Raw genomic sequence first — 14,244 nt, 5'->3', positions numbered from 1 at the left:
ATAATGATTCTTTTTTGTAGTTGTCGTGTCCATTTTCGTGGTTACCCCCCTAATATTACTGTTTTTAAGATTTTAACTTGTGTCTCCCTTTAAAAATACAATATATCATTTATTGATAAAATATTATTTGACAATCAAACACAAAATCAAAATCATGATTTCACTATTTTAACCAAAATTATAATTTATTTTTTATAAATTTAATACATTAATATAATTTAATTTTAAATTAAATGTTTAACGTAATAATAACTAAATCAAATTTCTTATGTTCGTTTTGCGACTTAGGGTTAGTTTGGCAATATTTTTAAAAAATGCTATAGAAAAAGTACTTTTAAGATGTACTTTTGAAAAGTTTAGTTTAAAATTTGAATGTTTAGTATTGCTGTCAAAAAGTGCTTTTGAGGAATAAATTATCCATTTTAGATATGTTATTATCAAGTAACAAATATATATTTAAATAAAATTTAAATTAATTAATATAATTATATTTTAGTAAGAATATAAAAAAATTATTATAAGTTCTTGTTAATATTTTAATATATGAAATATAAATTTTAAATATTTTTAAGTAATAAATATTAATTACTTATAAAATTTAATTAGAATATATAAATTATATTTTAAATATTTAAGTATAACCATTAAATATTTGTAATTAGTATTTTAAAAAATATTTTTTTTTATTTTTAATTAATAATTTTAACATATTTGTAATTAAATATCAAGAAAAAAAGAAAAATACTATATTATTGAAAAAGTAAAAAAATAATTAAACATTAAAAGTACTTTTAGGAGAAGAAAAATTAAAAATTTTAACTTCTCCTAACATTTTTAAAAAACAAAAAATTTTAGCTAAAATAACTTATTTTAACTTATTTTATATAATTTTTTTCAAAAATATTTTTAGAACCAAAAGTGTATTTTTTAAAGCACGGAACAGGCACTTGACCCTTGTGGCAGCATTGAGAAACAGCTACCGGCTTTCAATTATTTAATATGTGGATCCAAACTTTGAATTTCCCAAAATACATTTATATTTTTTAAAAAATGGGAAATTGGTTCTTATTTTAGTTTCTCAATAAATGTTCTTCTTCTTAGGGAAAACAATGAAGCTTGCAGGCATATTTCATGTCATATTTCACATCCAAAAAAAAGTAAAAACATACTCTACATATCATATAATATAAATATACTAAAAGAAACGTAGGTTATAATGATGAGTCGGTTAGGAGGTTGTAGCTACACCAAACATAGCCTGTGCCACTCAAATCTCTGCCATTAAAAATAAAATAAAAAACCCACTCAAATCACAACAATATCAAATATCAACAAATATTTAGTTTACTCCCCAAAATTTGTTCAAAACCTTATTTTAATTTTATGTTTTTTTTAAATTTAAATTTTTATGTTTTTAAATTATTAAAAATTATAAATTTTTTTTTTAAATTTTTAAAAAATTAATTAATTACTGACCTGTTACATGGATGTTATATCTGTAAAATTAAGACGTTAAATTTTTTAAAATAAAATAAAAATAATTTTTTTTAAAAATAAATTATTATGCGAAAATGTTTTAAATTTTATATAATAAAGTAAATCATATAGACTGAGTTATCAACCTAATACGGATACATAACCTACTCCATTTTTTTTCCCTCCCTTTATTTATTCTTTTATGTTTTGGTTGTGAAATAAATAAGAGAAAAAGTGAATCAAATTATTTTTTTTAAAAAAAGAGGGTGCATGTTACTGAGGCAGTGAAGTCCAGTAAGTACAAAATTTACAGTACTCACGTCTCTCTCAATTTCTGCACACTCTCTTCCTGACACCCGTATCACCCACCTGATTTTTTCTGTTTCAGTTTTTATTTTATTTTGTTTTATAGGAACAAAAAGGAAAATGGAGAGTCTTTTGGACTTTTACTTTGTTTATTTGTTTATATACAAAATTAAAGTATCGTTTCTTTCAAAAGTTGTGTTTGTGGACTGAGAAAAAGGGAGGGACTCTGTTATGAACCCAAGAAAGGAAGCTTGGCAGCACAGAGTGACAAGGTTTTCTTTTTCTTTTTTGTGTGTTTTGGTTTGAGACCCAAAATATAAAACCAGAGAAAATGTTCATCTTTAACTAGTATTACTATTATTGAGTCATGAAAATGAGTCTTTCTCTTCTCCTCTTCTTCTTCTTCCTTTATTCTGCTACTGTTTCTTTTTCATATGAGCCTCGTAACCATGAAGGTAAGGAACATGTTTTAAAGTAATTTTTGTCCTTTTTTTCTTTCATATGGGGTTTGATATTTTCTCCTTTTTTTTTTGTTTCCTGGTGGGGTTGTAGTGGAAGCATTGATAAGTATAAGGAGAGAATTGAATGATCCACATGGGGTGTTAAATAACTGGGATGAAGACTCTGTCGATCCTTGTAGCTGGGCAATGATCACTTGTTCTTCTGAAAACCTTGTTATTGGCCTGTTAGTCTCTCTTCCCTTTTTTTTTCCTGCTTGCTTGTTTCGAAAGCATCGTACAAGTAAGCTAAAATGTTTTAGCTGTTTCATCATTTTAACGGGCTTATTTTTTCTCAGGGGAGCACCAAGTCAGTCCTTATCAGGAACTTTGTCCGGGACGATAGGAAATCTCACCAATCTTCGCCAAGTGTAAGAAGACATGACATTTTTAAGCAATGTTTAAGTTTGTGTTTTGTTTTTATGTTGTAAATTGCTGGTGTGATTTTGAAGGTTGCTGCAAAACAATAACATATCTGGTAAAATCCCACCCGAGCTTGGAACTCTTCCCAAACTGCAGACTTTGGATCTATCCAACAACCGTTTTTCCAGTGAAATTCCAGGGTCATTTGGACAGTTAAATAGTTTGCAATACCTGTAAGTTCCTTTTCACTTACTTGTTTCCTGTTCATATGCTAAGGATAGTAGAGTTGAAAGGAAGGAAAACAGAAGTTTATATGTTTTAGTATTTGAAATTCTGTTTGTTTTGGCCTGTAATGAGAGCAGGCGGCTGAACAACAATAGCTTGTCTGGGCCTTTTCCTGCATCTTTAGCAAAAATCCCTCAACTTGCTTTCTTGTGAGTGTGAATTTCTTTCTTTTCCCATCTCTTTCTCTAACATGTTCACCTGAACCCTGCTTTTGATTTTCAGAATCTGATAATTGGTGTTTCAGGGACTTCTCCTATAACAATCTTAGTGGACCTGTACCCAAGTTCCCTGCTAGAACTTTCAAGTATGATTTATTTGCTATAGCTCTCTGGTCAATTATTATAATTTAGTTTTAATTTTTCCTATTGGTACGTGGATTGTAGCATTGTGGGAAATCCATTGATTTGTGGAAGCAGCTCAACTGAAGTTTGCTCTGGATCTGTCAATGCTGATCCCCTTTCATTTTCCCTGGGTTCATCAAATGGTATCAATCCCTCCTTGTAACTCTCCACAGCTCTTTATCCTCTCCTTATTTATTGTTTATGTATGTTTCTTTTTTTGCCTCATCAATCAGGGGAACAAAAATCCAACAAGTTAGCTATTGCACTTGGAATCAGCCTCAGTTTTGCCACTCTCATACTCCTCTCATTTGCCCTACTTTGGCACAGAAACAAACGAAAAAGGCTAACGATTCTGAATATTAGTGGTTGGTGACAACAACTAACTAAATGTCGAAAGTTTTCTTTTATATGTTTATTTAATACGATTTAATGTTGTCACACGTATATTGCAGACAAACAAGAAGAAGGCCTCATAAGCCTAGGTAACCTGAGAAACTTCACTTTCAGGGAACTCCAGCTTGCTACAGATAACTTCAGCTCCAAGAACATTCTAGGCACCGGAGGTTTTGGCAATGTCTACAAGGGAAAGTTAGGAGATGATACTCTTGTGGCAGTGAAGCGGCTAAAAGACTTGACGGGAAGTTTTGGGGAATCACAATTCAGGACTGAGTTGGAGATGATCAGCTTGGCAGTTCACCGCAATCTGCTTCGTTTAATTGGATATTGTGCTACTTCTAATGAGAGACTTCTTGTTTACCCTTACATGTCTAATGGCAGTGTGGCATCCAGGCTCAGAGGTTGGTCCTAGCTTTACTTTGCTAAAACTTCTTTCATTCAATTCTCATGCTGGACAATTTGATTACCTATTTTGTTTGTCAAATAGCTGCACAATCTGATTATTATGACCCAGTCTGTGGATCCCGTTCATGTTTGGAGTAATTATTCCTTTTTTTAATAATAATAATTTACTGTTCAAAATAGTTTCTAGCTGACAATAGTCTTCATTGTATGTTTTCCTAACTCTTGTAGGAATTCATTTTTACAATCCTCCTTCATAAGCTACTACTGTATTTCATTTCTTTTCAGTGGGGCTGAATATGAAATGATAAATACCGAGAGGGAGGACCCATTATCTGCATCATCTAATTCCTATTTTTTACAAATGTTTACCAAGTTAGCTTTTTCAGGTGTTATGGCTACTATAGTTATTGGTTTACAGACTACAACGGATTAGTAGAATAAGTTATAGTCTAAGACTGGACATTACAAGCTACTATATTGTCCCCTCGCCAAAAATCCAAACAATTCTTAAGCATAATGTAGTATTAAATTTGAAAATGATTTCTTGACTGTAATTTAGCATACCTTGTAAATGAGTTGGGTTTGGCAGGAAAACCAGCTCTAGACTGGAATACGAGGAAGAGGATTGCAATTGGAGCTGCGAGGGGACTTCTTTATTTACATGAGCAATGTGATCCAAAAATAATCCACAGAGACGTGAAGGCAGCTAATGTTCTTCTGGATGATTATTGTGAAGCCATTGTTGGTGACTTTGGCCTTGCAAAGCTCCTTGATCATGCTGATTCCCATGTCACCACTGCTGTCCGTGGCACTGTTGGGCACATTGCACCAGAGTACCTTTCAACTGGCCAGTCTTCAGAGAAAACTGATGTGTTTGGGTTTGGAATTCTCTTGATAGAGCTCATAACGGGAATGAGGGCTTTGGAGCTCGGAAAAACAGTTAGCCAGAAAGGAGCAATGCTTGAGTGGGTTAGTTTTCTCGGAAACTATAGTAATCTTAAACTCTTGCTTCCTATTAGTATTAACTCGGTTGTTTTGCATGATCACCAATTTCATAGGCATGCTAGATTTTCAAAGAAACTTGGTATTGATCAGTGGATTTCTATCTAAATGCATTTGACTACATTACCTTTTTATGCTAATAGGTTGAAATCGGTTTTTGAAGCATAAAAAGAGAGATGAAGTAAGCTGATGAACATTTGGAATATTGTTGTTACAGGTGAAGAAAATACAAAAAGAGAAGAAAGAGGAAGTATTGGTGGACAGAGAGCTAGGGAACGACTATGACAGGATTGAAGTGGGGGAGATGCTCCAAGTGGCTTTGCTATGCACTCAGTACCTTCCAGCCCACCGCCCAAAAATGTCCGAGGTGGTCCGGATGCTTGAAGGTGATGGGCTTGCTGAGAAATGGGCAGCATCTCATGATCATAGCAATTCCACCATGAACCACTTTCCTAGCAACAAAAGTAAGGCGCCCCCTACCACTGGATCAAAACATGATGAAAAAAGTTATGATGATGAATCAAGCAACAAGTTGGGCACAGGAATGGATGATGATGATGAACATTCTTTGGATTCCTATGCCATGGAACTGTCTGGTCCAAGATAACAAGAAGGGAAAAAGAGGTGAAAGTGAAATATATAGAGAGGATGAATTCTTTATTAAATTCTTTAATCCACCCAAGTTTGAAGAGGAAGAAATAGGTGTAGGGCAATGTTATGCTTAAAAACTTTGATGGTAAGGATTATATATGTTCTGGGATTGTAATGTAAATAGCCCGTACCATGTTTTATTTTACTTATTTTTGGCATTGAATCTTAACTTATTCTGCCAAATAGGGGGGTTTAGATAAGGGGATAAGACCACTACAGGTAAAAACAGCATCAGATGCCTCTGCTACCAAGTCCGGGCCAGGGACAGGTACAGGCTCAAACTCAGTGTGAGTTTGACGGTTGACTTTTTTTTTTTTTCCCTTTGGAGAAAAAATAATGAAAGGAAAATTGGCATTATTGGTATTTGAGATATTATTTTGGCCTTGTCTGAGAAAGTGAAAGGATAATTGTCAAAGGTGAGTGAGAGGATGAGGTGGGGATGTCTTTGCAGTGTCATGCGCTTGTTGTTGGCCCTTTGCCTCTTTCTCCCGTTTTGGTTCTTCAAAGTTGAATGTTGGTTAAATTAACCAACTTTGTTATTAGTTCCTTTTCTTTGGAAAAGATTTTTTTTTTTATATTTATTTGATCAGATTTAGTCTTTTACTTTTGATTTAAACCGTAATAGTTAAATTTATTTAAATTTAATTATTAATTGTAAATTTGGTTTATATTTTTAAATGGATCATCCAAATATTTAGATTTTAAGATTTTTGAAATTTTAATATTGGTTGAAATGATAATCATTAATTTATTAATTAGATTTTTAATGAGGATGAAAATGTTAACATGGCATGTGTTTGTCAATGACTAAAAATGTTGGGAATTTTAATAGAAGAATTTAACCTTTAATGTTAGTCCAAAATGCTTCGAAATTAAAACTTAAAACTTGCTTGGAGATTCTGGCATATGATTTTTTTATTTGGATTTTAAACATTATTTTAAGTTAGAAATTTTAAAAATTTAAAATTATTAAGATTTTGAAATGTAAGAGTAATATTAGTACTTTAGTTTTACTTGAATCAAAATGAATAAATAATGAAAATTAGTGAATCAAATTCTTAAGTTCTTTAATATATTATTCAAGTAATATTTGAATTATATTTCTTTAGGTTTAAGCATATAAGAGTATCTATACTATTTTAAAATTTAAAATTTAATCTCTGTATCTTTTTTATTCAAAAACCTTGGTCACTTTACTTAAATTTGTAGTTAGAGTTGTTAATGTGACAATTATAAACAAAAGGCAAAATAATTCTTTTAGCTTCTAACATTTATAATTTTTGTTAATTTGGTCATTTCTCTTTGAAAAAATGTATAAAAAAAATTAAAACTTTTAAAAGTTCATAAAAACTTTTTAATTATTTTTCTAATTTTGCTAATAATTTGTGATTTTGTTGAAAAAGCAACAGACAGCTTCAAAGAGATGAGGAAATTTAAAGGCAAAAGCTGAGAAGAAAGAGCTTTGCCCACATGAATCTTTGACTCTCCCACAAAACAATTGTCACAGTTTTTTATTTTGTTATTTTTTACATTGTTGAAGGATATATATATATATACTATTTCGTGCTATGCATGGGTTTGCTGTATATATCTATTAGAATATATTTATTTATTAATTAAAAATAATTTTTAAAAGACAAATAAAATGATTAAAAATAAAATTAATATATAATGATATAGTTTTTAGTATTCATGAATGATATTATAATGATAGTAAAAATCATCTATGATATTGCAGATTTATACATGATTGTAAAAATCATATAAGATATTGCACATATATAATTTGAATGCAACATTTTAGTAGGTTATTTCCAAACCAATACCACCTTCCTTAATGGACGAGTAACTTTCATAATGGTATGTAATTGGAGAGAACTCAGCCACGATATTATAATGGAATGATTTCGTGACGAAATAAGTTTTATAATTAATAAACGAAAAGCTGAAACTTAATTATATATCATTTGAGCCCTAATTACATATGTCCAATCGGTCTTTTCGCTAACTCGTTGAAATAAAAAATGAGTTGCATGATAAATCAAATAAACAAAAATTGATAGAAATGATAATATTAGAGAAATATGTTACATTCGAAAATGAATGTGGTTTCTCACGTAGTATGAAAATGACCTGAAAATTAATTTAGATTTTTAAATTATTATTTAATTAATTAAAATTCGAGAATGGAAATAAATTTATTGGTCATTGTGAATCCATTTAATATAGAAATTAAATATATTTTCTTATGGATTCTTTTATAGTAAAGTTGTCATGATTTTAAAGGAATTAGAATTATAATGAAAAAATCATTTAATTAGAAAATTAAATAATATCTATTTTGAGAAATAAAAAAAAACATGTATTAGATTGGATTAAATTATAAAATGTTTAGTTAAAAGTTTAGGAAGCACATATAATTGGACTCAATACAAGAAAGGCTCGAATCTTCATCCTAATACATATGAGGGGAAACACAACCTATTAGCCCCTCTCTTTTCTAGTTCAACTAAGGGATTGTTTTTCTATTAAATAAGCATTAACAGCACGTTTGGTTCGCTGTATTGGATTAGAGGTGTATTGGATTGGATTAGAGGTGTAATGGAATAGAGTGTAATAGCAAATCAACTGTTTGGTTGAATGTAATGGAATAGAGGCGTAATAGTAAAACTGTGTTTGGTTGAATGTAATAGAGGTGTAATAGCATAATGGAGAAAACTAAAATGACCAGAATACCCTTAGCATAAATTTGTTTTGGTAAATGATTATTGTTATTGTTATTTAAATTTTAATAAGATTATTTATTATCAAAAATAAATAATTTAATCATATTTAAACATAATTATTATTTAATATATTTTAATTAAAATATATAATTTAATAAAATTCTTAATAATTAGCAGAAATTTGTTTTGGTAAATTATTTTATTTAAATTTTAATAAGATTAATATCAATAATAAATAATTTAATCATATTTAAACATAATTATTATAAATATATTTTAATTAAAATATATAATTTAATAAAATTCTTAATAATTAATATTCTTATATGAATTTACTCAAACCATATTATTAAATATGATACTGTAAAATATAAAATAACATAATTATTATTAAATATAATATAATTAAAATATATTATTTAATAAAATTCTTAATAATTAATATTCTTATATGAATTTACTCAAATTATAATATATGATTATAACTAATATGATTTAATTAAATATATGATTTAATAAAATTTAAAATTATTATAACTAATATGATTATAGTTTATGAATTTGTATAATTTAAAATAATAATTATTACATATAATTTAATAATAATATATAATTTCATAAAATTCTTGATAATAAAAATTTTCTTATATGAATTTATACAATTTAAAATAATTAATATTAATATAATTATATAGTGATATATAATTCCATAAAATTCTTAATAATAAAATGTTCTTATATGAATTTACTAAAATCAATATATAACTTGAGAATTATATTATGCATAAACATAATTAACTTATATTAAGAAAAGGTTAGATGAAAATGAAATTGTACATTAAAATCCATATGTTATATAGTTTTACAACATCAAAAAGTTTGAACATTGATATTTAATGGTAAGAAAGAAATCTCCTAACCCATTCCAATCGGGCAACTGAAGGTAAACTAAAGAAAACGATCATTTGAGTTGGATGGTCGGGAATTTTACTCAATGCATCATATCGTTGATCGTCGGTTAAACCTTCAATTGACCATAAGGCTGAATATAAATTTGAAGCTCTCTCTTCCATATGTTGTTCTGACTTCTGCTGAACTACCACCTCGGAGGCAAAACTCCTACTGATTTGATCGCCAACGGCCTGAATTTTCTCCCCGAACAAAGTGGCAGCCTCACTAAATGAAGAAAACATATTATCACGAGCATCAGATTTCTTCTTTCTCTTGTTTGAAGATGAGGAACCCCCTTGGTCTCGATCTCCTCGTGGATCCGTACCAGAAACATCCATGTCATCTAAAGAGACGTCAGCTTCGCAGTCATAGAATGTGTTTCTCTCTTCATTCATATCTGTAGTACGTTCATTATCAGCATGTATTTCTTCAAGAACATCAGCAGCTGTTTGAGCATCTCTCCCAGTTGCTCGATCTCTTGCGTATATGGTAGTAAGCTGGTCATAGTAAGGGAAAGTACGAAATCTGAATTGGGCGGCTTCTTTGTGACTCTAAAAAAATGAGGAAATCATATTAGTCGTAAGTTTGGTAAAAATAATATAATAAAGACTTGAAATAATCTTACCTTTAAATAGGACTCCCAAACCGCATCTTCAGCAACAACGAGCTGCCTATGCTCGTCCCAACCAAAACCGCTATTGTTTTGGCCATTAAGCATGTCGTAGACGATTGACCACTCCCTTTTAAGTAACCTAATCCTTGATTCAATATTAGGTTTCGCCTTCAACATTGCATTTGGTAAAACCGTTTGTAGCTTTCTTTCCAACTCATTCAAATAATCGGCTTTGAACCCGGTATCAGCATTAAATGTTCCAACATTGTGCAGGTCCACCATGCTGGAAACTAATGCTGCATCTTCCTCGGGAACCCATTTTCTTTTGCTTCCTCGAGAAGCTTGAGCATTTGATTCTGGAACACCTGACATAATGATCTTAAGAACAAAAAAAAAAAAATTATATTAATTACTATTTTAATATCATGATTCAAAAGGTCAACACTTTATAAAATCTAGTAATTAAGTTGAATATCATGAATCAAAAGTTCCATAGCACAAAAAATTTAAAATTATAACACAAGTTGAATTAGAAGAAATTATATTATAATTTCTGTAGTTTAGTACAATACAAAAATAAATACAAAAGTTTCACAAAAGTTTCACAAACTAATTTCTAGATGCTTGCCATTCATCGAACATTTGGTTGGCTAGTTCCATCCTCCAAGTAGCCCAAGCATCCGATGGATGAATATTTGTGATATTCGGTTCATCGTCATCCACCACATTAATTGTAGGTAATCCTTCTCCCACCTCCGCTTCAATGGGATCACTACTCATATGGGTTCGAATAAAATTATGGAGCAAACAACATGCAATAATAATTCTATTGTGCACCCTTACAGGATAGAACGATGGACTCCTAAGTATTCCCCATCTAAGTTTTAATAAGCCAAAGCATCTTTCAATGACATTACGTGCTGAGGCATGTTTCATATTAAAAAACTCTTGCGGAGAACTTGGCTGATAACCCTGACGCCACTCGTTCAAATGATATCGTTGTCCTCTAAATGGTGCAAGAAATCCCTCACAATTTGTGTATCCAGCATCAACTAGATAATAACAACCTATAGGATAAGTTTCATATTAAAAAATGATTAATTCAGCACACAAAGTGTGATCTTAATGAATAAATCAAAGTCCTCTAACTATACACTTTACCATGAGGAACTTTTAATCCATGTCTTCTACTAATGGCATCTCGAAGAACCCGTCCATCAGCAACTGAACCTTCCCAACCAGGAAGAACATAAACAAATTGCATCTCAGGAGTACAAACACCTAGCATATTTGTTGCTATGTCACCTTTTCGCGTCCGATATCTAGGTTTATCAACTGTTGGAACCCTAATCTTGATGTGGGTTCCATCAAGAGCACCTAAGCAATTCTATATCACATGATATAAAACCTTGAGTTAGAATACTAATTTAAATCTAAATCAAGTAAATGTTGTTGAAGCTATATATAAAACTTAGTCCTATACCTTAAACCATTTCCACCTTGTGTCAGAAGAATCGGCTGTAATTGGCTCCGGGTTTTTAAATAACACATCTTGCAAGCGTATGACAGCATTTAAAACACTATGAAATGCTCTGCTAACAGTTTCCCCGGACCTTCTAAAGTGATGCTTGATAACTCGATTTTTCAGGTGATGGGAGATGATATGTAAAAACATTGCTACTTGCTCGTCAACAAGCATGAACCTTGTCGACTTCAATCCCCTATCGATTCTAACATCTCACATAATTTAAAAAAGGCAGCTCTATTCATCCTAACTTGTTCAATACAGGTCTCGTCACTAGCATATACAAGCCTATTCACATAATCCCGTTTTGCATAAAAATCTACGGTATAGGACCTAATCCTTGGTCTATGTAGGCTAAGGCTGGCACCCATTCTAAATAAGAACCAAACCGCTATTCTACAGATTTCCAACCATATTGTCACAGCAATACTAATTCTTTTACGCCTCACACTTTGTGCAATTAAAGGCAGACGAGCCATTACTGCAACATTTTAAAATTAGAACACACTATCAAAGAATTGAAGTTGCAATTACACATTATCGAATAAAAATAAACAGCACAAATTTAGAACACACGAAGCAAAAAATTAGACGACTAAATGATATCGTTGCAACTTTAATTTCATTTCTTTATCAATCACCCAAATAATAATGAAAGAGTATATTTAATTACTGATGATTAGTTTAATTAAGGTTTTATAACTTTTATAACATTTTAAATGGTAATTTCATTTTGTAAAAATATAATTAACTTTGAAGAGGACTTATTTTTTACAAGAATTGTTACTTAGCTGTCTAGTATCAAGTTTAAAATACATGTTTAGCATTTTTTCATCAAAAAATTATTATTATTAAAATTTCAGAATTCTATAGAATTTATTAATTTAACAGCCAAATTTGACTTTTTAAGTAAAATTTGTATAATTTTATTTATCATATTATATATACGTTAATTTTAAAAACTTCCTTACACTTTCACAATTATAATTTATGTATTATAGGGAAATCATATTATGAATGAGGAATATTTTATGTATAATGTAATTGACTTAAAATCTAAGATAGAATTAGACAATAATAAATTTCAGTCCATTTATCCATTTTTATAATTAAGATAACATTATTTCCATTATAGGGGAAAAATAATGTTTGAATCAATTAACATTTGTTTTAAATAACATGTATTGCGTGCATAAAAGGTTAATTATAATCCATGAGCATTTAATTTCTTCAAAAACTTATATTAAATTTTAATATATTATGTATAATTGAGGTAAAATTAATTTTGTTTAATAATGAAATTGAAGTTTTAAAACTAGATAATAACATTTTAAATGGTAATATAATTTCATAAAAAATATATAACTTTTATCTCATTTACATGTACAAATTTATCTCATAAAAGATGTGTAGGCATAATGCTCTTTAAACAAAATGTTACCTAATAGTAAAAACATATAACTTGGCTGATAAATTCAAAAAGAACAATGGTCATGCAGCAATAACCATAACCATACAAACAAAAGCTTTAATGAGCATTACAAACATACAAACAAAACCATATTCATTTGGGAAACAACAGAACCTACTACATCAATACTAACCTGTAATGCTCAAATCTGGGACGACTGCGATGTGGAAGTGTTGGAAAAATGTTACCTGTAATGAGAAAAGTGCTCGGATCAACCTTTTTTTTTTGGGGAAAATATTTATGCTATAGCTAAATATAGTATATCAAAGCACAGAACAACCATACACCAATCATCATCCATGAGCCATATTTTAAATATGATATCGATCAAAACAGTATCTAGATAGTTTATTAAATCCCCTTGCCTACCAATCATCAATACTTACAATTATGCAACAATCACCTTTTAAGTTAAAATATAATATCGATGAAAATATGCAAAAATATGCAAAATCAACAATAAAAAAAGAAAAATTAAGAAAATAACAAATGAAAAGGTAACAAAAAGCGATAGTTTATTGTATAAAAGGTAGCAGATGAATTTCTTTCTTCTGCCTAGTGTCAACTTTATAAACACCTTAACCATTACGTTTTTTTTCCTCGGCAATAGTTTGAATATTTAATTTATAAGAAAAGGCATCAAAATGCCATAAACCAGCAAAAAAAAAAAAGAACACCTTAAACAACTTAACCCAACTTTTAGGGGACAATAACAAAATCTAAATCGAAAAAGCCAACCAAAACAAAGAATCAGTGCACAAACCAACCAAACAATGCAGCAGCAAAACAGAACAATCCACTACTGTACAGAAAAAACAAAGCAAAATCTGCAAACAGTTTCCTGTTTATTCTTTCTCCAACTCATAGCAAAGAATAACAAAAAATGGAAAGGGAGTGTCTTTTGTAAGCTTTCTTAATTTAAATGAAGTCCGCAAGGCAAAATTTCAATGTATATATGTATATAATATGGTATTAAAAAAAACATGAATACACAAATGTACCACAATCCATATAACAGAAATTATTTAAATGTTCAAATTTGTATACCTATAATACCTTAAAACACGAATATGACACGAAATCAATACGAATATGCAGATTGCCAAGCATAAAGTATACTATCCTGTTGTCTACCTAAAGACCCATGTCTCTCAATCTACACCGAAAAGAAAATATAAATATATATTTCTTCTCAATTCATCTCCTTAAATAGTCCTTCAAATAAGGAAGAGCAGA

At 29.8% G+C, this 14,244-nt stretch overlaps 1 protein-coding gene across 2 annotated transcripts; it reads left to right on the top strand.

Annotated features, from left to right (window-relative positions):
• Nucleotides 1-1,767: 1,767 nt before the first annotated feature.
• LOC107948217 (probable LRR receptor-like serine/threonine-protein kinase At2g23950) lies at nt 1,768-5,867 on the top strand. Of its 2 annotated transcripts, none has more exons than XM_016882680.2 (11): nt 1,768-2,237; nt 2,335-2,467; nt 2,579-2,650; nt 2,732-2,875; nt 3,005-3,076; nt 3,172-3,231; nt 3,311-3,411; nt 3,502-3,633; nt 3,721-4,065; nt 4,659-5,038; nt 5,289-5,867. In XM_016882680.2, the coding sequence occupies exons 1-11, from the start codon at nt 2,150-2,152 to the stop codon at nt 5,676-5,678; spliced, it is 1,917 nt and encodes a 638-aa protein (XP_016738169.1). In that variant the 5' UTR covers nt 1,768-2,149; the 3' UTR covers nt 5,679-5,867. The 2 variants fall into 2 exon arrangements, with proteins under 2 accessions (XP_016738169.1, XP_016738171.1); XM_016882682.2 differs by having other exon boundaries at nt 1,830-2,054.
• The last annotated feature ends 8,377 nt before the right edge of the window (nt 5,868-14,244 follow it).

Source organism: Gossypium hirsutum, chromosome A04 (assembly GCF_007990345.1).
Source record: "Gossypium hirsutum isolate 1008001.06 chromosome A04, Gossypium_hirsutum_v2.1, whole genome shotgun sequence".
In the NCBI taxonomy this organism is placed as follows: Eukaryota; Viridiplantae; Streptophyta; class Magnoliopsida; order Malvales; family Malvaceae; genus Gossypium; species Gossypium hirsutum.
This window is presented reverse-complemented; position numbering and strand designations above follow the sequence as displayed.